At 34.3% G+C, this 27652-nt stretch overlaps 1 protein-coding gene across 1 annotated transcript; it reads right to left on the bottom strand.

Moving 5' to 3' along the window:
* Positions 1–23: 23 nt before the first annotated feature.
* On the bottom strand, positions 24–26225 carry LOC126847955 (uncharacterized). Its single transcript, XM_050588404.1, has 7 exons — positions 25738–26225; positions 3453–5841; positions 2670–2785; positions 2451–2588; positions 1606–1846; positions 1238–1510; positions 24–379 (listed from the first exon to the last, which is right to left on the bottom strand). The coding sequence occupies exons 1-7, from the start codon at positions 25924–25926 to the stop codon at positions 291–293; spliced, it is 3435 nt and encodes a 1144-aa protein (XP_050444361.1). The 5' UTR covers positions 25927–26225; the 3' UTR covers positions 24–290.
* Positions 26226–27652: the final 1427 nt, after the last annotated feature.

Genomic DNA, 27652 nt, shown 5'->3' with positions numbered 1-27652 from the left:
ATAAGTAATAAAGTTCAATAGTATAAAACAAACCTGTTCTACTAATCAAATTTATAATAGGTAGATAATCTAATATATATATATATGTATATATAAAAAAACACTTTAAAGCAAAAAATTAAATTATCAAAAATAAATATTCATACTTATAATAATAAAAAAAACAATTTTATTAAGGATTTAAGGACAGTTGTTGGAGGTTGGAAGGGGGGGTTTTTTTTTTATAAAATTTGGTAATATGACGAGTAAATACACAAACATGTACCTTTTTTTTCCCCAAGTCTAGAGTCTTATAACAAGGAGTCGATGGCATGTATCACTCCGTTTGTGGCGGGTATGTTTCGCGCTATGATGTTGGCCGAGTTCACCCTGACTCTACCTAAAGTGCAACAAAATTGAGACAATAATAATTAGATTCAATGATGCCAATGTACCTGGTTGGTATCCGGATAAAACATGTGCTGTTCCGATCAAATAGTATTCAATAAAACCATTCATATATTAATATATAGGGTACATCGTACCTTTCAGGGTTAACTTAAAACAATGTGAATGTAAATCGATTTATCTATTAAACAAAATGTATGGCTGTGAATAAGTTAGTAATGAGTTTATATTTGATGCACTGAATATAATTATTATTATATAATAATTGTGCCAGATCTAGTGACTTGCTTCAACACGTTTTATACACATTTATAAATATACATATTTAAAAAAAAAAAACACCGCTAGATCGTGCCACTTTCGCGCTACTTTCGTGACGCTATTTTGTATCGTTTTTGGAGCCGAGAGGCCAAGGCTAAAGGATGTTCCGTGCTATAATTATTTCAATGTATAAAGAATAAAATCTTAAGTCCGCCTATGACCCTATGTCTTAGCCAAGGCCAAAGCTTGTACCGCAGATTACACAAAACCAGACAGTGCAAACAATAGATTGTCAAATGACGATTTTTGATTGGTTTAAAATGAACGCAGTAGGGCCAAATTATAGTGCCGAAAATATTGTACCACATTATTTACAATAATAACGTAAACTGATATGAATTGCTGATAACAAGTAGGTAGTTGATAAACGAAGGTTGATGGTGATAACAAAAGTGATAACAGCTACACTGTAAAACAGGAGTATTATTTTTTTTAATTTTTTGCCAACACTGAGGTTATTAAAGTTTGTTTACATTTTTTTTTAGATTGCACTATCCGGTTTTGTTTGGTTTGTGCACAATGTACTCACCCGCGTCTTTGTAAATCGTCAGCTGAACCGAAGGCGTTGCCGAGTTTTTCTGTAGACTCTCTTTGACTTGATAGAACTTCATGCCAGCCGTGTACAGTGCCGCGTTGGGTACCATGTGCCTCATGACCAAAGCCTTTGCTTCGTCGGCTACGGATTCTTCTTCCTGGTCTTGTGGCGCCGAAGAGGATTCGATCCGTTCCAACAGTCTGGACGCGTTGCTGTTGCCCAAAAATGCTCGGTTGATAGGAGCGAACAACGTGTGAGTTTTGGACCCTAAAAGTGATAATCAATGCATACATTTCAATAGCAGCTCATGGTGAACAGCCGTCTTACTTAACAAGATAGGTAACTAATTGTTTTGTTCTTACCTGATAACACCGAAGCCATGCCGGAGTACCGGACCAGTTTCAGGAACTCCATGTACCTCTGGTCCCGGTCCGACTGTAAAGTTTGTAACAAGTCGCCCACCGGCAAGGGGAACAGCACCCTGTCTATAGCGTGTGCCATGCTGTATGCGCCGTGGGATGAAGCGGTCGACCCGGAAGGTGGATAGTTGATGATAATGTCTTTTTTGTCGTCCAAAACGCGTGCCCCGTTAATGGTGATCACCTGTCAAGTATGAACATTTTTTGTAAATATCAAAAATATATTCAATCGGAAGATAAAGTTATGGTTAGGGTTGGGGTTAGGATCGTGGTCAGGGTTAGAGCAGGGATGGAGTTATGTCGTGGTTAGGTGTGGTTATAGTTAGGGTTACCTGTGTTACGGTTGGTGTCAGAGTTAAGTTGTAGCTAATTGTTTTTATATCAAGAAGTATTGCTATCATATTGAAATTTCAGTTTTAGGCCTCGGTCAACAATTTCACAGAACCCCTCATATTTCTAAAATATTGCTCCTAAAAACGTTGCAGAATCTTCACAGGTGAGTCGCCATGCAGTTTATATGTGAATTTGGTAAACACGTTTTGCCAGAACAGGTTGAGTTTTAGACTTTTCAGATAGCCATGTGGATAAAAAAATCACTTTAATGGACATAATTTCTAAAATATAGGTCCTAGAGTCCTGGGAACTGTTTGAAAAGCAAGATCATTTTCTCAGGAACGTTGCTATGGTTTTGTTGGGGCTTGAGTTATGGCTATGATAAGGCGTATGGTGTATTGTGGTTAGGGTTATGCTCGAATAAAATGTCAAAAAACGGTTATTATTATCCGCACCTTTATGTCGTTCCATTCCACGTCTTGTGTGGTGTAAGTGTTGACTCGAAGTTGAGTGCCGGCCAAGCTGACGCCGGTCATTTCGTCTTGCAGCGATTTCAAAGAGAAAGCTCCGGGTATGACGTGGTGCAAAAGGAGCTGCAAAATAAACAAACAATCAAACAATTGACTATTATCATTGTACATCTATTAATTTCATCAAAGCCGTTAATCGCTTACCCCGATCAACAGTCGCGGGTTCTCTCTAAATTTTTCGTCCGCTTTGTCGGGTCCGCCCAATTGTACTAACAGTGAACGGAATGCTTTGTCTGTAGGCACGAATATGGTAAAAGGTCCTACAAAAAACAAAAATAGCATACTATTATCTAGTGCCTGCTGTGTTGTAATCAAACGTTTAGAAAATGATTTCAAAATTGTATTTAAGTACTGTTTTCGCTTTGGAAAACGAGATATTTCTTTAGATTAAATGAATCGTACGCTTTTAGTGCCACAATGTTATTATGTGCTGAAAGTGTGTTAATATAAATTATTTTATACCACCAAAGTGGCCACGCGAAAATTTTCTAGGACCGAGAGATTAGAGATTATTTGCGGTATAAGGAACGTTATTCAAGTGTAGTTAGGTTAACCTAAGGATAGTTATGTGATCAATAGTTCCCCCTCAATAGTCGATGTATAAAAAAACTTAGTTATTTTCTCAGCTCCACGGAAAACAATTGAATCATGGATATGTTATCTCTTATCATTTATTTCTTATCACTTATCTCTTATGTCTTACTGAAAGTGTGATGCGAAAATGGCGATATAAAATTGATTGTGTCCAACACGATAACATATTTATTTAAAAAAAGTTAGGTTAACCAAAGCTAAAAACGATGAAAGCCAGTGACAACTGAATCTGTTTTCAGTCTGGGAGTAAACAAATTAAATGCTCCTTTAAATCGTTTATGTTTGGTTCACTATTATAAATTGATAAGTTAAAATATGTCCAACTGTCCATACCCATGGTGTCGTTCAGGATCGAGTCCAAGCCAGACTGTCTGAGAAACTTGGCCATGGCGTAGAATCCTCTGTTCTTCAAGACACTGCTGAGCGTCGAAGGATAAAGAGAAGACTGTTGAGACGTGAACGACGGCTGGCCGGCGTTGTTGTTGGTCTCCGTTTGGAATCCGTCGGCTTCGTCGTTTTGTTTGTAGCCGCCGAAACTGTCGTCGAGCGCGAACGGCGGTTCGTGCGAATTGGAAGTCTGTTTGAAGATGTCCAGCGACGGGAACGAGTTGACGGTGTTCTTGATGTTGCCCAACGGTTTACTCCAGGACACCGTGCTGGGCCTGGACGTGCTGGTGGGCGTGTAGTGCTGGGGTTTGCCGGCAGTGGTGGCCGAGTTGACCGCGGTGATGGCGGTCGGCAAGAAAACGTCGCTGTTCGGTTGCCGTTTGTCCGGATCGCCTGCCGAAGGTTTCACAAAGTCCAAGTCGTCCGAGTATTCGCCAAAATAGTCTGAGGGTTTCTTCTTGCCGGTGTTGATCTGGTGATTGATCGAGGTGGATCCCGATTGGGACGACGTCGTTCCCTTGTACACGGACGACGGCCTCAACTGAGCGTAGGTGTCGTGGTCGTTGAACCGGTCCACCAAAAGCGGCGTCGGCACGGGAGCCAGTGTGGTCGAAGTGGCGGCTGCCTTTGTCGCGGTGGTCGACGCCGGCTTTAGGATGGCCGGGAACTTGCTCGCGGTAGACTTTTTCGGGCTGTTCGAAATGCTGCTGGGCGGCAACTTGAGCTCGCCCCTGTTGAGCTTGTCGATGATCGTGTTCAACTCGGACGACGTGGACGACGAAGCCGACGCCGAGCTGTCGCCTGCGACACCGGCGGATCCCGAGACACCGCCGCTACTGCCTCCGCTGTTGTCTCGTACGCCTTGCACGCGGACCGTGCCGTCCGGCCGCTCTTCCAGGATCACGAAAGTCACCTTCTTGTTGGACGACGGCGCCGAGCCGGGCGCCGAGCCGAACTTGTTCTGGGCGTCCAGTTGCACTTGTTCCAGGAGACCCATTTCGGGATCGTGCCGGATCACCTGGTAGTCGGCGCCGGGAGGCAGCACGTTCCGGGTGAGCTCTTCCAGAACGACGCTGGGCGGTTTCGCCGTTGTCGTCGTCGTGGTGGTCGTGGCCGTGGAGTTGCTCGGCGTCGGCTTTTGTCGGATCACGACGGTCTTCACGGCGGCCGTGTTGGACGTCTTGCCGTCGGCGCCCGCCGATATGCTCTTTATGGCGTTGCTCAGACCCGGTATGCTGGACACGTCGATTCCCGGCGGCAACTGGATGAGCTGCTGCCCGTTGGCGCCCACCTGGACGAATTCGCTTTGGCCCGACGACCCGGCCAACAGGTCGGCCGGCAGGCCGGGCAGCGCCGACAGGTTGGCCATGTTGAAGTCGTCCGGGGCGTTCAGAATCGTGAACCGGGTGTTTGGATTATGCTTTTTCAACAGGTTGTTGATGGCCGACGACGACACGGACCCGGACGACGAGGTCGGCACGCTCGACTGCAGCTGTTGGCGTATCTGCTGTTCGATTTCGCTGTCGTCGTTGCTCGGTTCCCGCGGCGGTTCCGGGTCGAGCGCCGGCGACGGTTTGAACGGGAACACAGTGGGCGGCGGCGGCGACGGCGACGGCTGGTTGCCGCCGAAATACGGATATTGATTGGCTACTGTCGACGGCGACGGCGCAGCGCTTTGATAAACGTCTTGGCCGACGTTGTGAGTTGCGTCGGGTCTGTAGAAGAAATTGTCGTTGGCTTCCTGCTTGGGCTGTATGTAGTGTCCGGCGTGACCGTTCAAATCGGACGGCGGAGGCAGCGCTTGGAGGCTGGGAAGTTGTTGTTGTTGGTACTGTTGTTGTTGTTGTTGATACTTTTGATTGTTTCCTCCGCTGGCGATGCGCCGCCTGTTGGCCGAATAGTCTGGCGTCGGCGGAAGTGCTTGGAAAGCAGGAGGCGGAGGAGGCGGAGGCGGCGAAAGCAGTCCGACGGTGTCGGGTCCGCCGTTCCTGTTCGTGGGGTAATAGTTGTTGTTGTTGTTGTTGTTGATGAGGGACTCGTGTTGTTGGTATCTGGGTAAGTCGGCTATCCCGTGTTGGTGGTGCACGTTGCTCGCACCGGTCGTCACGTACGACATAGACCTTTGCCTGGAATGATCGACGGTAACGGCGTTCTCGTACGAAGACTGTTCCGCGCTCGAGTCTTCCTTACTTCCGGCATTGTTGTCGACGTCTTCTTGCTGACGATTCCGGATGTCTTCCAGTATATGTTTTTGTTGTGCTGGCGATAAAGACGGGCCGACGTTGTGTTCGCGGGACGATGCCACGGGACTGACGACAAATTGCACGTGGCGGTCCTGGAAAAAAATATACATATTGGTTGAGATATTGGATATTATGTAGAATTCATAGATTAGAAATTAATATTGATAACCACACACTCGACCAAGTGGACAGCTTCAGTAATCTTGGTTGTATAATTAACCAAGATGGAAAATCTACCATGGAATCAAAGATGGCTCAAGCAAAAACAGCATTCACGAACAATAGAAACCTACTGTGCTCTAAAATCATGAGCATAAGTGTAAGGAAACTGCTAAAAAAAAGCTGAACTGCTAAAGAAAGAAGATAGAATAGGATTGGTCATGTCCTGAGACACGAAGAAGAAGTTCTTTAAATTATAATAGAAGGAAAGATAAATAGCAAAAGAGATCGAGGACAACCAAGAATCTTACATTAAAAAGATGATATCCGATGCAGGTTTAGAAAATTACAAGGAATGGAAGAGAGGCTAGCAGGTAATAGAGATGAGTGGAGAAACTATGGGAAACTGCAAAACTAACCTTAGGGTTGATCACACACAAAAAATAAATTGGATATACTTTGATGTGGCCAACAAGAGTTATTATTCCTCGAAAAAAACTGTCAAAACTTCTGATCAAAAGGTAAAAAACTACTCGAGCACCATCTGGTTCACGAATATATTTTGTACTATTCTGGTTTTATCTAATCTGTGGTACTAGCCCTTTTGCGGAAAGTCCTGTTAGTCAGGATTGAAATAGGACTCCTAATACACTTGGAGTGCACCTAACACCGCCAGAAATCGTTCATTATTTATTTATATTAAGAGTAGTGCTTAAATAGGCGACAATGTTATTTCATACGATAAGTTGGTAGATAACTGTAAGGTGGATTATATCATAAGAAGTTCTATCAACGAATCATGTCACGCACCGCAGGGTTGATTTTTTTGCACATTTTTAAGTCTCTACATTCCCCATTTAGACCTGATGGTGATCCTGGTGTTCACTTGGAGTCTTGGTATTTTTATAGACTGTATTGGAATTGTCTGCTACCATTTTTAACGTACACATATTGGAGAGAATAATACTTTGACGGATATATGGTCCAAATTCAGAAGATAAAGTATACAGGAGAAGAACACAGAACGAGTGCACCAAATGTATCAAACTCCTAATTTGGGCGGACCCTGTGTGAGGTAAAGACCCACAGGTGATCATAATAAATGTGCATGAAGACCATTGAGGATAGATTCAAATGGATTAAAGCAAAAGCTATTTTTAATAATATATGGTTAAGTACAGTCAAGTTGTGTAGCAAGACAAAGTTGTTAATAATTATACAGTTCTCTTGTACAATCTATGGAAACGGTTTAGTGCCCAATTTCCTTCTTTTACTTTCAAATATCCCGTGCACGTCATTAATGCAACACCAAAAATACCAAATAATATTCTTAAATTACAATATAATAACAATTATACACTATTGGATGGACGTTTTCTAATCACATGCAAGCGTACCATTCAGAAATGGACATGCATCGAACATTGTTATTATATCAGGTACACACGATCAGTCGTGAGGAGTATTAAGTATAGACAAAAAAAAAACCTGTCTATATTATACATATTATAAGTGCTGTCTAAAATATAGAAACGTTCGGTAATAAATCATCACCAACGGGGAAATCGGTTAAAATAATAATAATTTTCTACTAAATGATTGTTATTAATACCTACCTAGACAAAATTGTTTAGAGGGATTACATTTTACTTGAGATATTCATGAAATACTATAATATTTTCTATACATTTAATAAATAACAATTCTCAGTTTAGTATGTTAAAAAATTAGTTTTAAAGTTTAAAAACTGAATTAGAATGATTGAATCTTCAGTGCAACAGGAAGGCCTGTTGCACGTGTTAAGTACACCAAAAACTGTAATATTATGTATTTGATGCTTGTCTCGGTCACTGTACCAACCTACCGTGCAGGAGTACCAACTGTATAAAATAGTTTTCTACACATGTTAAATTAAAAATTGTATTTAATGTAAGAAATGGATGTTAATAATTTTCTTATTGCCAATTCTTCTGACTATTTGTGATTAAATAAATACTAATAATTATAAAAACTTAGGTTAGGTCACAGATTACCTTACCTTTAGTTATCGGTACAAAAAAATATTATAATATTGTCGTTTAGAATATTGAAAACGTTTCAACACAATATTATGTACTCTAAATTATTGTTTTTTTTTACTTGATAAGCTTAAAAAAAGCATAAGGTTGGGTTGGAGAGAAAAGTAGTGAGAAAGAGTAAGTGATAAAATAAAGTTGAAAAAAAAATGATCTTGTTATGTAACAAAGTAATAAAATTTGGCCATTTGGACAGACGCGAAGACCTGATCTTTTGTCGAATACCGTTATGGCGTGGGAAACAGGTAAACATATTGATTTTTTTTTTTTGCATTCTATTGTAAAAAATTTGATTCCACGGCGATTAAATAATAATAATACAGAAACGTCCATGAAGAGTTCGACCGGTCAAGAAGAAATCACAAGATGGAAGTGACGAATCTACGTGGCGTGTCGACAAAAATTTCCGGTATGTTTTTTATTGAAAACAGAAAATGTATATTCACATCTATACATAATACTCGTGAAAGTATAAACCGTAAAACGAATGCAATATACGGATAGCACTTATTGTGTTCGTTTTGGAACGGTCTGTAAATCAATAACAGTAGCAAATCAAAAAAAAAAAAAATTGATTTCATGAAGTTCATATTGTAATGTCTGAGAGGAGCAATACACTATTCATTAGGCAAGATGGGCAGAATCTTTAAGAACATGCATATGGCCCCAAGATGCAAGTTGTGAGCATCCCAAAAAGATATTATTCAAACATTAACACATTGGTTTCATTTGGTGTACATGTGAATCTATCTAATCCAATCCAATTTATATTTATATTTTCTACCAATTGCTATTTTTATTATTTTAAAGCTTTGTCAATAGTATTCCACTTTCACCGGTATGAGGTTCTCCTCAGTGGTGAAGTGGGCCATATCAAAATGTTGCTCTAAGATGAACTTTTTAAACGAGTTTAAATTATATTTCCCACTAGCAAGCCTTATTTTTATTAACATTGCCATGATTTTGGGCCGCTGGTCATTCAATAATTAGCGTCTCGTATGCTGATAAGATCATCTGATAAAGGATTATTGATAAGAACACAATGATAAAAACAGCTGATTATGGATGGTGATACGAGACAGCTGATAAAGTATAAGTGATAAGAAAATAGTTAACAGTTGATAAAAGATCAGTTAGGTTTAGGCATGGTTGAAATATACAGGTCATTTTGTTACTTTTTGGAGTTGCTTTGAGCTTTTAAAATGTATTGGGGTTGAATTTCGAGATGGGATAAGTTAAGTGTCGGTAAAAATTAAACATTAATGTAAAAAGAAAACGGTTATTGTTATTGTCATTCAATTGGCTCCTAGTAAAAGTAAACGGAGAGTTATTTATTTAATATGTATGGCAATGGGACTACAAAGATATTCTGTCTTGTGGTTGAAAACGTCTTAATCAGGCCATGTTCAATAAACGAGGGGACTCAAGTCGTGTGTCTTAAAACTTCACGAAGAGCAAACTTCAATACATTCGAATCCATAAGGTTTCTAGACCGAACGCACTATAATAATATGAAACCTATTAAAATGGCAACAATAACCGTAAGCGATAGTGGAGACTGATATAGAAGATACAAAAATCGTTGACATAGTCTGGATACGGTTCGCATCAGTCGTTTATGTGTATTTTGTTCTCATGAAAGTCATTCATCGACCATTGACGGCCGATCATGATCGATTGTTGCATATTTGAAGAGAAAATATCAGTCGCCAACGACAACTGTGCTGCATTTAGAAAACCAGACGAAATTTCAGGGAAAAAAAATAGTATTACAACTTGTAATCCAATTCTCAAAAGCGGTTGCGCGCAACCAAAAAAAAAAAATATATATATATATATATTAATAACTAATGTACTTAAATAACCTAAAAAATATGCATTCACCATATTATGTAAAAAAAAAAAAAATCCATTATAAAATATGTAATAAAGAAACACTAATTAATAACACTATAATAAGAATTACTGTCACGCAGTTTGTTTGGTTAAAATCCAATGAAAAAATACATTTTATTACTTAAGGAACACTAAAAAAAAAAATAATTTTTACTTAAAACCTTTATACTATCCTCATAGTGTTGTTATGTTCTAAATGGAAATTAACTTAATAATCCACTTTATTATACCTTGTCTGTTTTAATAGAGTTCAACTGTAAATAAAATTGATAATTTATGAGAGACATTAATCTTTGGAAGATTTATGTGATCAATGACATTGTTAAACTTACACAACACAAGACGGTCAAATAATAATAATACAAATTATATATAGGTACATGTTGTACAATATAATACTTGACCAATTCTATGCATGAGTAAAAAACTACATAATACTATTTAGTATATTTGTAGTACAATACTACTAATAATATACTATCGTTAATTATATTCAGCAACACTAATTAAAACCAATAAGTACAACTGTATACAAATAAGTGGATTGGTTAAAATTCTATAAAATAAACACAATAATTTGGACATTTCAACAGTTCAAGTACAATAATTGTAGGTATATGTTAACCTAGTCTTGTTTCAAATCATTTAATTTGATCAATTAAAATGAATTTAAATAATACAAAATTTAACTCAAGACACTCATTTTCTCGGATTATAAAAATTATAATTATTACAATTTTATAGTCTTTCTTTTTAAAAGCATTTTTATTTATGTTATTTTACAATATAATAAAACTACTACATATTTATCTTTTTTTTCCAGAGCACATATTTAATCAACATTTTTAAAGTAGTATAATTTACTATAAAATGTTGATTGGTCGATAACCAGTTTTGCATAATTGCTTTTAAAGTTATTAATCATCCAAAAATTGGTCGACGACCAGTCAATATTTTCAGCAAATTATTCTTAATGCAAAAAGTTTATAAGTTGTAAGTTCCCATTTAGGTTTCATCAGCCGATAGTGCTCTGAAAGATACTAAAAAAAGGTAAATATGTAGTAATTTTAGAATAATATTGTTAGATAACATAAATTAAATATGTTTAAAAAAAAATCTATGAAATTGTAATTATTTATTTTTAATCAAATTTGTTTTATATATAACTCAAACTTAATTATTTTTATTTAACCATTGACACTTCTTTTGTAATGTCTCCCGCTAAAACTATCTAAATAGTATTAAAAATATTATCTATTACTGTGCTAAAGCTGTTTTTCGCTCATTCATACTTTCTACCGCCAAATGAATAATACCTAAAAAAATCAGCAGTTATTTGTTATTCGAGTGCGGTTTGGTTAGGTTTGCAGGGAATGCATAAAAACTATTTTAACTTTTTTATATAATATTATGTTTCATAATATTATCATTATAATATTGTTCGATCGTATAAAATTACTCAAAACAATTAAACATATAATTTTTAACCAAACAAACTGTGTGCAGTAATTCCTATTGGTTTAATAAGTGTTTGTTTATTAGATATACTGTAATGGTGTTAGGTTAGGTTAGGTTTGGTTAGGTTTGGTTAGGTTTGGTTAGGTTTAGGTTAGGTTTGGTTAGGTTAGGTTAGGTTTAATTCCCTCCTCGGACTGGGCAATTTAAACGAAAAAAAAAAGTTAGGTTAGGTTAGGTTAGATTATTTATTTTTATTTTTTGAAAATAGTATTGAGCCAAATTATAATATTATGAATTATGTTTATTTTTTAAATAAAGGCGCCTCGACTCAAGTATATAAATGTGTAGACAAATGCCATATATTGTGTGTATATTTTAAGGGTTTTCAGTTCAACTTGCAGTTCACTTGCAGACCCGGACTTTATTGATTCCTATTGGTGTCGACTTAAAACGGTATAGCTGCCCCAGCACTTTCTCTTTCTCTCATATTATTAAAGTCGTCGACGAACAAATTGAGTTTACCCATCAGAAAAACCGTCCATTTAATTGGAGCCCGGAGGCCGGAATTCGTATACCATATATTATGCAGGTATAACCTACCTATATAAGTATATCTATCCATCCTACATTATATTGCCATGTACGCTATGTATATATATATACATATAAATAGATTAGCTTGCCAAAGACTCATCCGCAGCGGTGTTTACTATTATTTTTTTACTGCAAAAACTAGGCGTCTCGCTTGTATTAATTAACGCTAATATTATTAATACCCATTTAAAAGTCACATTGAAAATAATATTATCATCGGTTGACATATGCGTATGTGTATTATACATACAAGCGCTGTATAAATAAATTATAGGAGATTATACTTGCCTAGATCCTTCGCCAAGAAACCTCTACACCTACTTGCATTATGATTAACAGCAGTACATTTTCATAATTAACACAAAAAAACAAACTCGGCGTTCGTAGAAAAATAGCACCGGCTCTTCACCGTTAGTAATTATGCAAATAGGTAAATATCGGTGGAAGCGGCCGAATATAAATATAATTAAGCAATTATTATTATTGTAAGCAATACTCTTTCCGAGACTTCTATTAATATAATGACTTCCGAGAGAAACTTTCATGAATAACATATTTCAACGTCCGCGTTGTGGATAAATTGAAAAACGAAAGTCGGTTCCAAAGTGAAATCCAAAACGACGTTTGTGTCAAAGCCCCCTTTTTTTTTGAAAAAAAAAAACAAACCAGAAAATATCGGGGGGGGGGGATTGTTAAGAACCCCCTTGGCTATCAACTCTATACCACACATTGCTTGTTTGATTTAACCTAACCTATTTTTTATATTATTATTATTATTATTGAATCGCCCAATCCGAGTAGGGAACTGTTTGTGCTTTACTCTGTTTTGTCCTTCTCGGTAAGCATCGTTTATTGATACATTACAATTGCACATCTTTTTTTTAAATCCTGTTTCCCCCTTCATGGAGTAGACTCGCATTTTAAAATACAAACTTTAATACACATACAAATTAACCTAACCTAACCTAACCTAACCTAACTTAACTTAACCAAACCTAACCAACCTAACCAAACCTAACCAAACCTAACCTACCTCTACTTCGAAATCCGTCTACAAAACTGTTAGTTACCCGTTTTGCTATATTTTAAATTTCTTTCTTGTTTCAATATTCCATTAATCATCTCAATTTATTCTCCTTGTTTTCTCTTTAATTTTCTCAACTGCTAATTTCTAATCTTTAAAAATTGTTTAGCATATTAGCTTTGGAGTGTTGAAAATCCATTTTTCAAACTGGTTTTAAAATCAAAGAATTGACCTTTGAATTTCTGTTGAATCTTTCTTTTCATCACAAACTCTTCTAGATTAACGAATATCCAGAAAAACAAATTCAAAGACTTTAGTATTGAAAATGTATGTTCTTCTTTGGTATGTTGCTATTAAATCATGTAACCTAACCGTTACTATATACTATTAATAGGGCGACCTGTAACTGTTGTGTCATCAATAATTGTTTCAGTTGTAAAAAAAAAAAAAAGGAAATTTTACAACATTTCAAAGATAAACCAGAACGGGTTAATTACACATTTGGAATAACATGGACCAAGTACTTGTGATGTGATGCCTCTCTAATATACACCGGCATTACTGTGTTTTAGCTGTCCTTTAGACTACTATGAACAGAAAAACTGCAAACGAAATTACAGCAGCTGTTGTATAACACAGTGGATTGTTTTAAAATAGGCGAAAAATCACACGAGGCGATGCGATGATGCAAGTTGTTGATGAAGATGGTAAATAAACCAAATAATTATTTACAAGAAATACTGTTATTATTATTATTATTATTGTCATTACCTGATAATATCGTCGGACGTTATCCGGAAACAGTTGAAACTGTTATATATATTTTTTTGTTATGATATCTTTTAAAAAAAAATAATAATTATGGCCATCAAGAGTAAAAAAACAACGAGACATCGATACTAATTACATTGGCGTTAATCCAAAATAGTGTTAGGTCAGGACTTGGGTTGATGTAATCTCCTAAACATGTAATAGCTTCTTTTTCTTTTTTCTTTTGTACACTTTTAAGTACTCGTTTGAAAATTGTTTATAAAAATCCATATAAATTATTCGGTCAGAGTTGCTTTTTTTTAAACAATTATATTTAGTACTTAAAATTTGTTTGATCATGTCTATCATATACCTTTAAGTAAATTGATATTTATAAAATAACTGTAAAGTCGATGCAAAACATTAGATTACACTTTTTAACATTCTTAAAATGATTTAAACGTGTTCCACGAAAAAAAAATCAATACACGTTTAAACCGTTCTTAATTGAAATTTGACTAATATAAAAAAAAATGGCTTTGGCGAGATTTGAACTGATTTCTATTGTTGTATTTATTTTTTAGTTACAAAATAAGCTCTTGGTATTCAAATTTTGTCTCCGAGCTTGAGGCAATATCATCTTTGTGGTGTCCAATGCCTTCTTCCTGGACCCAACAAATTGCTGGCTACCGTGCCGTCTAATAAGTTATTCAAAAGCCAATCATACAACTCAATTATGTATAATGTGATTATTTAAATTAATCTATTCGGTGAACGTCGGGGCGTGAAATGAATAATCATATTGTATTATACACTGTTATGCTTCCAATTAGGCATAGGCGTAAGTATGGCTGTTATTATAATAATATTGAAATGAAAATCAAACGTGGCGCGTACATAGTAATAATAATCAAAGCGATTTCTCAATTTTGTGTTCATCAAAATTGTCATATTATTATTATCATAACGGTCGACCTATTGTGTGAAGGTACACATTTAGGTATCTACATTAGGCAAAAAATCAATAAATGTATTTTTTCAAAGGAAGATTTCGTTCTCCTTCGAAACAATAATGTTTAAAAATAATTACAATATATACACAAAAAAAAAAAAAAAAATAGGAAGCATAGCTGATAAAAATGTATATTTTTTTCACCGCAGTCATCGTTATTCGCCAGTATAATAAAATGTATATATAAAAAAAAAGTATAATAAAATACATTCACCTAGTATTTATCACTATTATTATAATACCTTTGTCACCGTCGCGATAATATGTTGTTTCACTTTCTGCATAGACTATAATAATATTTTTACACTCCGAGCGTGGTGTCTTGTAGGAGATGCCCCGACCAAACACTAGGTGTAATACAACATGCAGCAAAACTAATGTATTTACACGATAGGTTTAACATGGGAAATTGCTGCGGTGTTTGTATTATACACATATTGTTGTTGTCCTATGTAAGTGTAAAAACTAAACGGACAAACAATGGGACGATGCATATTATATACACAGCTCTTTACCGTATAATACATATATTATATTATTATGGTATAGGTACTTTTTTTCATGTGTGTATAGGTATATGTCGTGCCAATGTAAACGGCCAATGCACACACACACACACACACACAGCTCTCCATCGAGATAAATGGACGAGATGGGAAAAGTGTAACGCGGTCACCCGCCCACTTGTTGAATGTAACATCATTCAACAAGTGTGTGTACCTACAGCGAATATTTTTGATTCAATAGCGTTTGTGTTTACCGACACTGGACTTTTATGAGCCGTGGCGTATAATAGGATTTTAAATTTAGAACTAAAAACAAAAAAAATCACTGCTGGAAAACCGTCGATTTCAATATGTACCTATAGCCAAGATTTGTTTGATTTTTTAGCAGCAATTATTATTACAAAACCTTATAGTTGAACAGTGTTCAGGAGGCAGGACATATCCAATAGTAAACGAATTCGGTTGAAAGATTGAAAAACAGATTTCACGGACAACCGTTTAAAAGTTATCCCGTTAAGTTTTTTTTGGACATTTTTAGGATGCGAATATACCACCTATACTGTTTGTACTCTTTGGTAATTTCTTACTGCGCTGGTTTTTACTGTATTCAGCTATTTTTTTTTTTAACAATCTATAGTCTAGTTTCCATTCGAATCGAGTTATGGAAGCAACGGAGAAGGTATTTACATAGTTTGACATTTAACATAGCTGCTAATCGTAGTATTTTAATTGCCCAACAAACAAAAAAAACAGGCTCTGCTCACTTTATTTCACAGATAATAAATAAATTGTTAACTAGGTTAGGCCTAGTTAATTAGGTTATTGTGTAACATTTGAATTTGGAGTAATTGTCCAGTTTCTTAACCAGGTCATTTATATTAAAGTCACAAGCAAGAAAACTATAATGTATATTTAGCTAGGTATGTTTATTCCACAGATAACAATAAGGTATTCAGTTTATTTATGATTTAAGACTGACGCCTTATGTGCAATTGATGTGGTTAAGATTTTTCTGACATTATATTGTATAATAACATCTTGGGCTGTATAACGCCAACTCTGATTAAACCAATTTAAATTGATGTGTTTTATTCTGTATGTCTAAGCAGAACTACAAAAATAAACGTAACCCAAGTTGGTTTTATATTGGTTTAATGATAGTGAAAGGTAGACTATCTAAAAATAGGAATTTCTGAATACCGGATCCTAAAAATAGATTAAAAATTAGGCGAAAGCGCAGAATAAGTTTAATTTTTGAAGTAAGTAATTAAGTTATCAACGTTTAGAGTAATATTTTTTTTTAAAATTACCTGTTCAATTACACAATCGACTGTTATTGTACATAGTTTTAAAGTTTTGGTCACTTAAAGAACTTGCATATATTTTATTTACACCAGTTCTGCCAAACGAGAGGCTATTGGATAAACTGGAGATACAGGTTGGACACAAGGGTGGCCATTTTCAGTGTAGCCACTTGAGGAAAAAACAATTTTTATACGGTAATTTGTAATTAATTACGGCCACCCTACTTGCGTTATAGTTTTATGTTACTTAACGCCACGGTTTAAGATAATAGCACAGATAAACATAATAAACAAGATTGCCAAGTGTACATGCTAATTGAAGTGACCGCTTTCCGCCATCTTTGTGGGAATCAAACCCTTATCACACGTTTACAACTGTTATCACTGTTTATAACGAATCCCGCCAAAATGGCCGACTTCAATTCTCATCACTAGTTGGCAATCTAGTTTATTTTATATACTATCTGTGAATTATTTTATGGCCGTGGTCCGACTGAAAATCGCAACCTTTGTCGAATGTCAATGCGCAATTCACAGGCGGTAAGTACATAAATGGAATATTATGTACTCTATATGTTATATAGAGCTTAAAGCATGTGTGTGCGGAGGACACGGTGTTAACTACATAATAAACACGTGTGTATTATAAATTATAATAAACGTACGCGCGTTCACGGGTATGTGGAAAAGGAAAGTAATGCCGACCGTTCAACAGTGGAATATAGTTGGGCATAGGTAGGTAGGTAGGTAGGTAGGTAGGTATAATAATGTGTATGTGTATATACGGGATTCTCAATGTCAATGCTGCGCCGGAGAATTTAGCGGGAAAACGTACATACAGGTGTACGGTGTACAAAAAAATATACAAAATGGAAAAAAACCACTTTCTACGGGCAAAACGATGGTATTGCTGCAACAACGGCACTGGTACACACCGGTCTATAATAGTTCTCACGGATTTTTTTTTTTTTTTTAAATTGATGATGCGGAGAATTAATTTTTATATACGTATAGAGGTGTATGGGACCAGAGGAGGCGACGGTGCAAGCATACTTTCATACTGTCGTTTTACAATAATAATAATAATAATATTTGTATAAATTCGAAATAAAAAAAAAAAAACGATTATGTCGTGCAACAGTCGTTGTGGTGTACTTTTGCTTTTAGCGGTGCACACATCATCGCCGGTTTGATTAATGATATTACCTGCTAAACGTTACGTCGGTTTTTGCACGAGTCGTGCCTCGTCTGATTAAAACAGATGTAGAAGAAGTAGAAGAAAAAGAAATAAAAAATCACGCTTGCGCTCACTTATGTCACGAAGTTGGTTTATGTGCGAAGATGTTTTCCGTTTTTGGAAAATAATCACTAATGAAATTTTATATGTATATATATTGTTAACCACAAAGCGGCAACGCGCTAATCCATCCGGAATACCTGGATATGATTTGTTATTTGTTTGGAGATTATCGTTGTTCAACTGGTTTCGCCCAATTTAATAACGATAAACGTCTCGAACCGATGATATAAAACTCAAATTACAGCTGCGGTTATCCGGGGACAGATGTCCTAAGATGACAACATCTTGTCTTTGGCCCATTTAAGGAATGGCACAGAGTAATTCTCGATTGTGGTGGTAAGAGGCGCTTAAAGGAACAGGAGAAGGTCTGCAACTTCTCAATCTTTTGCAAGCCAAGATGGTAACCCTCCTTAGTGGGTGCAAAATGGCTAAGGACGAAACAAACTGTGATGGATACAAGGTCTTTAGAGAAATTGATGAGTTACAAAAGGGAAACACAGAGGACTGCGACAAACCAATCAAATTAATGAAGACAAGAAGAACATCGAAGACAGGATCTTGAGTAATTTTACAAAGGAGTCGGTCCGTCTGACCAGGTCTTAGCAATGATCCACAATGATGGGGTTTGGATAAATTCAACACCGTTAGCAGGTATTTGAACGATGCTGACTTTTCCAACGCTTACTTGGTACATTATTAATAATATTTTTTTATCGTTTTGACAGCTGCATTTCTGCAAATAAAAAACATGTTATGTTTTGGAGACATCACCTAACCGATTCGCACGAGCTGATAAAGAGAAAACAATTATGTTACAAAGAATTATTGCTCGAATTCGGTTGCAAATGACCAATGATGTAAAATAGATAAACATCTTCTTCGCTTCAATTGAATATCCAAACCACGGGTAATTTAACAAGCGCTCGCTAATGGCGTCTCTCGTTATCCTTTTGGCATTACTACAATCCAGAAAGTGTTCGGTTTACCACTATCGTTATGTTGCCACAAACAAAGTCATTCAATTTTACTTTTTTAGTTGACATAGACAATACGAATTTGCGAAACCACATTGCTAATTATTTATCTGGACGAGGACGGTGTCGTGCGATTAACGAGGCATTATTTCGTTTTTAGCTTCAAAGCTATTGGTTTCACTTTTATTTTATCTGTCTGTAACTAATTTAATACTGGACAGAGTTCTTCCAGCAACTATGGATCATACATTTTATCTATTTTAGATTTGGGGAGGGAGAGAAAAGTTAGAAAAAGTTGAACCATACAAACACTTTTGGATTTTCAACTTTGACTTGCTATAATTGGAGACGACTTGTTTCATTCATAAAAAACGATCGGATCGAGTTGAAACTCATAAGGAATATTTATTTGGTGTGCACTTATACGAAAATAGCCTGAAATTTTTTTGGTTTTCTATTTTTAGCACCAATTAAGGGACCGTATAGGTGAAAATTAGTCAAAAGGCGGGTAAGCTTATGCACAGACACAAATTTATAATATACGAATCGCGTCATGCTAAAACCTAACCTAACCAAACCTAACCAAAACTAACCAAAACTAACCAAACCTTACCTAACCTAACTGAAAGTCTAAAGTTATGAACTAAGGCTCTTTGTACTATTGTTATTATATTTTTTTACTATTACTTCCATCGTCGTTGAACAATAAAAAATCCGTCGGTTTCGCACGCGCAAATTGACCATTACCTACCATCGACCCTATATGTACATAATGAGTGGTTTTTTAGTTTTTTATTAAAACATAGCTATAAACGTATTACACACACCAAAAAGGTAATTATTATTGTATTATTGTGCGGAAGTCCGGGGAATCCCGCGGCGACCGGTCGTCGTTAAATCAGTTTGCGATGGGAAAAAAAAAACGCTTTTGCATTGTCCTAACCGAGAAATCTCGGAAAATCCTCTTTGGTCTGAATAATAATACTTTCGTTTTTAACACCACCGGAAATCGTCAATGGCAATGGCAATAGCAATAATACCAGCTACACACTGGATAGGTAGGCGTGATGTGTTAACGCTCGCCCCGGATACAGGATATAGGTTCTAATCTGATTGCGCCGAGAATTTTGTACTTAAGGTTTTTCAGAAATATCACTTTTGAACGCCATATTCCACCGGTTAGGTTGTTTAGGTTACACGAGAAAATTATTGTTTCGCTCGACACTAATCCTCTGACGACCGAGTTACGGATCATTAAGAGCAGAACCGTAGAAGAGTAAAAACAATGCACATAATAGATCTGTAACATCATAATATTCTTATAATGCCCAGCTGTACTTGGCAAAGAAGTAATCGAGAAGGCGAGCGACAGGTTGACCACATTAAATAAATACCGTTTTTATAGATTGTTATAGTCCAAATCATAAGAAAAACTCAAAATTCATAATATTACAACTAATAAGTCTCATGTCTTGCATTGCATGGTTGCAAACAATTTAAAAGTATGTACCAGAAAAATGTAATTCCGTCGTGTTGGCCACACTGCAGCTTGCCACTTTGCTTACTTCATAATAATTTTTACTCATTACCTACTGCACAAAGAAAATTGTTTGTAAGCCGAGTGTTAGAAAACGCTAAAAAAGAACCATAAGTGGAGTTATTCTAATTTTACAGTTATTCGGTCAACAAAAGACTTATGTAAACTAAAAAAAACGTTTATCACAAAATCCTTATCATACTAAATTGTTATCATTATACGAATAATACTGTTATCAAATATGTTATCATAATAATATTATGATAACAAACTGTATTCAATTTATGGAAAAGAAATATTATTCTAAATAGCAGTCAAATAAAAACCTCTTTTTTGATATTAAACGTCTAAATATATATATATATATCAATATGTATGAAATTTAATATCCAACATAACAATTTATTATAAGATTTTAACTGTTTGAATTATTCCAGGTAAATATTATGTTTTCAACGTTTGTTTATTAGACTTAGAGTGACTTGGGAAATGTATGATGTGTATGTGTGTGTCCACTTGTAAAATATTGTACACATAATATTATAGTGTGTTACTAGAATTAGTAGAAATTAGGTTAAAGTCTAATGTAAATAAAATAATATACAACATATTCTAGTTATATATCCAAAAAAACCTCTATTTAAATATATTAACACCTACATATTTTGTACAGTGTAATATTTTTTGTAACAACAAGATAATCTGCGCAACGTGGATCAAGTTTTTTAACATTTTTTTTTTTTTTATTATAATTTTATTGCTCTATTCGAAAACCAACATTGAATACAAATGAGCGTGTCCGACTTCTGTGTTACGCATTTTATTAGATGATGACAAAACACTATTAAAATATGTGATAATTTATTCCGAAACGTTACAAAGTAAAACACGTTTACCACGTAACGTGGGATCTAAATGGGAGGTCTCAGAGAAAACTGCATATTTTAGAGATTTTCTGATAAAAATAAACATAATTAAACCCGTTTTAATTGGCCCGTGTGAGTTTCACAATTAACGCAATTAGTATTCGAATATAATATAGTATTGTCGAAAATTATATGCCAAACACAATGTGGGCAATTAAAAAAAAAAACGGTCGACTAATTATCGGATCTGAGATCTCACATGTTATTTTGGCAATTCCAAACAATTTATTATACAGTTTATTTCAAAAATAAACAAGTCGGTTACGTTACACGTTGGGTTAGGTCACTCATTTTTTACACTTAAAAATACCTATTTGCAACGTTGTAGTTTTCATTTTGAAGGCTTATCAAATTTTGAAACTCAAACGGTAACGTTTACATTCAATCACAATTTTAAATTTAAAAAAAAAATTGACTGAACATTTTGTCCGGTCAAAAAAACGCAGTTTTGGATATTAAACTCTTATTAACAGCTATAAAAAAGTCATTCAGTAAATTATTTTTAATTAAAAAAGGCGATTGAACTCTATACGTTACTATTTCAGTTTTGAAAATTAAAACTTATTAGAGCTTTGGAAAAAAATTAAAAAGATAAAAATTGTCTAATATTTTAAAATATAATAAAACGAAGTGTAAAAACTACAAAACTGCAATGATTATTAAATCAATCAATTATTTATTTTATGCAATGATGAAAAATTATACTTAATAATCAGTAAAAAAAAAAAAATAGTATTTAAATGGTCAGTTTGCTTAAGGGTAATTGTTCAAGATCAAAATACAGCAATTATAATACAAAATATGGACAATGGGAAATTTAAATCGCTGCAAAAACAACTCAACTCGGTATATTGTATTATTATTGATTTGTGTTTGTTAAAAATATTTATTATGTAAAAGACAGTACGGTTTTTTATTACGGTCCTCCAAGAGAATGTCAATCATACACTATTAATAGGTATTAAAAATATTATGCACCGGTAATGGATAAAACGTGACATTTTTTTTTTCTTCTAGCATTATCTTAGTATAAAAAATAGACCTAGAAAAAAAAAAAGGTAAGTAAATCTGGTTGAAATATTTCAAAATCGTGACTACTCTAGGCTTTAATAATGACAGTAATAATTGATTTACTTTTACAATTATTAGTGTTGCGGTCAGATTGTTAGACAACTATTGGAAACTTTAAACGGTCATAGTAATAATTACCTGTCTTCATGTCAGTTAATTTTCTAAATAGAAATTGAAGCGTCAGAAGCTCATCAAAATCTATATTATTATTATTATTATTATTGGCGTACACATTGGTATCGACTTGTTTGCTCTTAGGTAATTATCATGGAACTGGATATGCCAGTATAGAAACTATCAATTATTAATCATTTCTGCAACGATTCATGTGCAATTAATTATTTGGACTTGTTGGACACTCAACATAATATTAAACATCTGGGTTGAGGACAAATTAAATTAGCTAATAGATTGTACTGGTTTTTTAAAATTGTTTTTTATTTTATAAAGAGGTTTACAGCTGGTAATTTTTTTTTCACACATATTATGTACAAATATTATGTCCAATTTAAATAAATATAACAATGGTCACGGACCCTAAGCCCTAAGGGCTCAATATTTACTCAAGTAAAACTTAAGTTAAGTAATAGAATTACTAAGTGTGATATTTAACTACCTAAGTAATTGATAAGACACGGTTTATTGTTTATTCCATGAAAATCCAGTGATTTATTTTGTTATCAATTAACGGTATGATAAGAATTAATATGATAACATTTTTAAAATTAAATATTTTCCGTTAAAAGTCAAAAACTTCGTGTAAATCTGTAATCCACAAAGGTAAGTTAGTTTTTATTTTTAATAAAAAATATACTTATGCAAATAGTAGGTTAACAGTAAAAATAGTATAATAATTTGTATCACAAATTAGACATATCTCCATTTTAATATATTCTACTGAAATTAAGTATTACAACGATTTGATAAACACAGGTAAAGATTATGAAATATTTTTTGAGTATAGTCGGTCGTTTTCTAATTTTGGTCAACAACTTCTTGACCTTGTCTGGAGAAGTGCAGATTTCAAATAGTTATTCAACATGTGGAATAACTCAAAAACGTCGAGATAAGCTGATTAGACTTAGAAAATGTGTGTGTTTTTTTAAAAATATATCATAACACTTTCTTATGCACAAACGAAAAAAAATGAAAGTTTTTCGTTTTATGCAATCGACTAGACAAATCAAAAACAAGTGGATATTATATTATATTGTAATTTATTTGATTGCATCTTAAGTGTGTGTATAACGTGATAATATAAATAATTTGTTTGTGTACAAAATTAATATTGTATTGTATTGTATGTGTGTGCGCATATCCGGTTTTTTTTTTATTGTCAACGCCAATTTCGAAGACATTCACAAATATTATTATTATTAACGGCTAATGTATAATAATAATCAAATGTGCTGCCACATTTGCATAGTTTATTCTGCGATAAAATATAATAATAATAATAATAATAATAGACCGAAACGAGATCAATTTGTTTCAGATTTTGGTTTATTTGTCATAACCGCATATTTGTCCATAATAATATAATGTTTAGTAATATTTACACAGATATAATAAAATATATACACACGGATAATGATGGATAATTTTATATTGCAATAAAAAAAAATTGCCTACAATTTTCTACCTACCCATTGTGTGTTTATGATGCAAATACATTGACCCGACAGTTTCTATTTTGTTCTTACCAGGTAAACATTATCACCATAATATAAATATTTTCTTATGTTTATATCCTTTTTCGTTTAATTATTAAGAAAAAAAACGTTGTAATTAGCTGCTACTGAAATCTTTTAAGATTGGCACGGTTCATAAATTTCATAGACGGACCTCATTTTGTTTTGCCATTCAAAAAATATAAAACAGAAGTTTATGTGTGATTCACATTATGTTATATTATTAATATGAGTTTGCGGTTCATAAATTTGTTTTGTGCACTTCTACTGACTAGGTTAATTCTGCGGTGCTCGAGTGGAAGGTCCAAAATGAATAGCAATAAAACTATTATTTTACAAAGCAATTTTCGCATATGCAGATTAAGTATTCAAAACCATTTAGGTGTATAATTTTTGGACTTGATACGTTTTACTCGAGCACCGCTTAAATCCTTAAAAATACAATTTTTTTTTTTTGTGGATAATGAAACAAGTTTTCTACATTTTCATATATTTTTGATCTAACACATATTAATGTTATACCATATTATCAGAAAATATAAATTTAACCCCTTATATAAACCTAGAAAAGAAAATGTATCCTATTTTACAATACCTCCTCTCCAAAAGTTAAGTATTTTAAATTCAATATTTCTGACTAATAATATCGATCGATGGCAAGTACTTAAAAATTGCTAGTAAAATGGTTTTGCCATTAAATTCATAACAAAGTTGGACTTTTAAGTGGTTTTTAAAACATTTCTACTTGTGGAAGAACTTTTTAAGTTTCTAGACATTAACCAAAGAGAACCTCTCGGATTTATTACTCTATGAGGATAGTATAGAAGTTTTAAGTAAAATTATTTTTGTTTTTTAGTGTACCTTAAGTAATAAAATGTATTATTTCATTGAATATTAACCAAAACCAACTGCGTGACAGTAATTCTTATTAGTGTTTCTTTATTACACACTTAATAATGGATTTTTTTCAAGTGTAGAGCTAAAATGTAATATTTTGAATTATGTTTCAAAAAGGACATTTCGACTCGTGTATGGATTATTTGGATGAAAAAAAGTGCGTTCTTAAGCGCAAAAAGACATACTAATTTAGGTTTTTTTCTTGAACGGTGTATTAAAAAAAGACAGAAATAAAGTTGTGTTTTGAGACATCACATAATTTTTCATGTTATTTTATAATTTCAAGTGCACGTCTAAAAGGTTTTTCAAGTGTATAAATTATTATTGTTTAAGGGTTTTTTTTAATTGTATTTAAATCGACATTTAATATTTATAACAAGCAAATAATTTTATTAAAAATATAATATCATTTTTTTTTTTTGAGAATTTTGTCTCGTTTACCTTATGGGACATTTTTTAATGGTATTTTTTTTTTAAGAGTTACATTATTATGTTATGAATTATGATTTTAAAATAGCGTTTTGGCCAAAGGGTGAAATATATACTTGTATGAAAAAACAAGCTACCTATACAAATGCATATTTTTGAATATATTTTTTAGGTTTTTTAAGTAATATTTTTTATGTAATATAGTATGAAATATATATATATATATATATATATATGTATATATCTGTATATGAAAAAAAAGTTACATTTGCACATATTTACATATTATTTTGGTAAACGCGTATTTTTTGAAAATACCGAGTGCATAATATTTTCAAGTGCATAAAAGCGCATCGTTTTAGGTGATTCCGAACGGGCCAATTACCTGGTGAGTATCGCCACTGTCGTTTTGATGGTGATGCCCGATGGCGGACTGCAGCAGTTTGGTGGTGGTGATGCCGAAAGCTCCGCCGACGCGACAAGCGGCGACGGCCGCGACGACGACGGCAAAGGACAGCGTCACCGGCGTAGTAAACGATAGCCGGCGGCGCCGTCTGACGACGGCCGTTTTCATTGTTTTTTTTTTCGGCTGCTTTCGGGTGATCCCGTCCGCGACCGTCGAACGTAATAGTTTAATGTGAAAACGTTAAAAAATAGAGAAAAACAAATAGGTAGTGTTTGAGTAGATCGATTGCAAAAAAAAAAAAAAAAACTACGTTTTTTCGAAATTTTCTTTAGAAAAAAAAAAAAATTAATATTATTAAGTTTTTGTTTGAAAAATTTTCTCAGGTAAACGTGTGCGCCGAGTGTGTTCGTTGTGCTGCTAACCGGTGGCGTCGGACGAAGCGACGGAACTGCGGAAACGGACAGGACGGAAAGTGAGAAATAATTATATATATATTTCTCTCGACGCCGACCCCACTCCGCCCGCAGCAGCTGTCTGTCTGTCTTTCTCATTAAACGACCGAAAAACCGATGTGAGAAGCGACTGTCGTTTTCTTTTCCCACCGGCGGCGGCGGCGCCCGCCCATCGGCGAACCGGTGAAAGACCAAGGCGGCCAAGTGGTTAGTGAGAAGTATTTGTTTTTCTTAAAAAGGGGATAGCACGCGGTCGGTTTTTTCAGTGGTAAAAACGTGTTTAAGCAGACCGAAAAAAAAACGCTCTTAATTTTGGCGTTACAGTAAAAGCACCCGAATTCATTTTTTCCAAAGTTACAGTGATTGAAACAGTGTTCAAATAGTCGTCATTTCTAAACTATGCGTTGAGCGCTAGAATAATGGGAAAAAACGCACCGTCTTGCCCTCCGGAATATTGTTCTCTTTTAATTTTACAACGGGTGCTTTTACTCTAGATCCAAAATCAAGCGAGTTATTTGCAGTCTTGCTTAAACAAGTAGAGATGAAAAAACATTTCTAAACCGCTTTCAAGGATGCTGTGATAGTCCAAAAAATAAACCAACTACCAAAATAGAGTCTTAATTATCGAACTAATAATTACACATCACAGTTTAACTTTTAAATTAAGATTTTGTAAGAAAATTGCCTATACTTTACTCCTTAAAAATGAGCGGTGCGACGCCCTTTTATGGGGACTGCACGCGGTCGGTTTTGATTTTAAAATTTGAAATTTTATATAATGTTCAAACGTGTCTTATACGTAGTAGGGATAAGATATCGAAAAAGTACCCTGACCGATAATAAGTAAACTTCATGACGAATTCAAATCCGTTTTCAGATTACTTATCGGATCAGCCGATTGCTTATACCGGTTTAGCCTGTGCGATGGAACAAAAAATTTATGTTATATTACCTAAAATGGTTTTTACTCATAGACAAAATAATTTAAATTAAAAATAATACCATTAAGCTTATACAAATTAACCGGTAAATTAATTGACGTTATTGAAATTTATTAAAACCACTTTTTTCCTAAATATTGCCTATACAAAACTCCTTAAAAACCAACCGCATGCGATCCCCTTAAGGGGACGTCGTACTGCTATTTATTAAGGAGTTGGGTATAGGCAATTTTCATAGGTAAAAGTCCTATTGTTAAAAATATCAAAACTTTAACAAAACAATTTTGTTCTAGTGAATATTTTTAAGATTTATTTTTTAAAATTAATGTATACTAATTTGCGCAAAAAGAAACAACGTTTTTTATTGCACTTGGCAATTTTTAAAAATTTTTTTTTTTATTTGTTACATTTTTTTTTTTATTAATTCGAGCCATTTTATTGAGAATAATATGCTGAGAATTTTCCTACACCTTAAACCTGAATAACTTTAAAGTAATTGTC

Source organism: Adelges cooleyi, unplaced genomic scaffold (assembly GCF_023614345.1).
Source record: "Adelges cooleyi isolate 19-005CV unplaced genomic scaffold, UGA_ACOO_1.1 ACOO_flye_CR_arks_rails_tigmint_CR_PRNA_14, whole genome shotgun sequence".
NCBI lineage: Eukaryota > Metazoa > Arthropoda > Insecta > Hemiptera > Adelgidae > Adelges > Adelges cooleyi.
Note: the sequence above shows the minus strand (reverse complement) of the source record. Positions and strands in the feature narration are given on the sequence as shown.